Genomic DNA, 1,547 nt, shown 5'->3' with positions numbered 1-1,547 from the left:
TTATTATTATTATTATTATTATTTCCTTTTTAATAAAAAGTAAAAATCGGACAAAATTGGGTGTCAACACTCATGCATTTCATAGTACATGGTGACCGCGATAGGGCCATGGTGATAGTGGTGACCGTGATGGGCTACAGGATGATGCCATATGATCTGTTGGTTCATCTTATCCTTACGGGGATTATTGCATCGTTCTGATCTATGAGAGATTGCACATTGGTAATTAGTGATGGTCTGTGCGAGGCTGCACTCTAGAATGTGTTGATATGTGAGCGATTGCACTGTAGAAAATCATGCTGATCTGTGGGCAATTGCACGCTAGTAAATCGTGTTGATCTGTGAGAGATTGCACCTTGGTAATTAGTACTGGTCTGAGAGAGGCTGTACAATTATGATTTACGCCCCTTCGAGGAAATAGATAATAATAATAATAATAATAATAATAATAATAATAATAATAATAATAATAATAGAAATAAATAACTTTTTAAAATATTATTTTGCATCTCTTATATATATAAAATTGGTGTAAAAATGTGAATAATTGGTGTAAAATTTGTCGAAGGTAATTGATTATCTTACTAATTTCACAACGTTTGATGGAAAGGAAATATTGAAGAAGTAGAGAAAGAATTATGAGAATCAAACAGTTTTTTTGATTGTTTTAGCATTACAACAATAACTCTTCTAGCTTGCTTCTTATACATGACATTAATGTAATTAACTAACTATCACATAACAACCACTAATTGTTAACTAACTAAATAATTTGATCGTTCATTATTAGACCTCATACACTTAACTAGTATGCATTACATAACAACACACCCTCTGAATTCAAAATAACTAAGTTACAAATTCTTAATTGCTACTTAACTCTGATTATAGGGACTCAACTCAAGCTTCCCTTTATTGACCTGATCTTTCAAAAAATGATACTTGATCTCTAAGTTTGTTTCTCCCATGAGCCACCAGGTCTTTTGCTAGATGGATTGCAAATTTGTTGTTCACTTTCAGCTTTGTCACTTGTTTATCTTGTATTCTCAGCTCTTTCATCAACATGTTCATCCATTGTGCTTGGCTAGCTCCATGTGTAGTTGCTATATACTCGGTCTCACAACTTGATAATGCCACAACATTTTGTTTCCTTGAATCCAAAGAAATCAATGAATTTCAAAACATGAATATGTACCTTGGAGTGCTTTTTCTATCTTTAACATTCACTCCGATCAGAGTCTGGAAAACTCAAAACTCCTACCTCAAAATTTCTTTGATTTCTTGAAAACAAAATTCCATAACTCACAATTCCTTTGATGTAACTTAGTACTCTTTTAGGTTGTTGTCATGTGTGACTTACTTGGCTCCTCCATAAACCCACTAACTATTCCAATATTGTATGCAAGATCAGGTCTAGTGTTGCAAAGGTATCTTAGGGAGTCTATCAATTGTCTGTATATGGTGGCATCTACTCTTGGTTCATCCATCTCCTTTATCATCTTCGTTCTCACCTTAGTTGGTGTTGGGGCTGAGTTACGTCCCCACAT

The 1,547-nt window shown here is 33.9% G+C and overlaps 1 protein-coding gene across 1 annotated transcript; it reads right to left on the bottom strand.

Annotated features, from left to right (window-relative positions):
- Nucleotides 1–912: 912 nt before the first annotated feature.
- LOC105852947 (uncharacterized) lies at nt 913–1,547 on the bottom strand. The gene is made up of 3 exons (XM_012719826.1): nt 1,361–1,547; nt 1,196–1,214; nt 913–1,150 (listed from the first exon to the last, which is right to left on the bottom strand). Exons 1-3 carry the CDS (start codon nt 1,545–1,547, stop codon nt 913–915), a joined length of 444 nt encoding a protein of 147 aa, XP_012575280.1.

Source organism: Cicer arietinum, chromosome 3 (genome assembly GCF_000331145.2).
Source record: "Cicer arietinum cultivar CDC Frontier isolate Library 1 chromosome 3, Cicar.CDCFrontier_v2.0, whole genome shotgun sequence".
NCBI classification, from domain to species: Eukaryota; Viridiplantae; Streptophyta; class Magnoliopsida; order Fabales; family Fabaceae; genus Cicer; species Cicer arietinum.
Note: the sequence above shows the minus strand (reverse complement) of the source record. Positions and strands in the feature narration are given on the sequence as shown.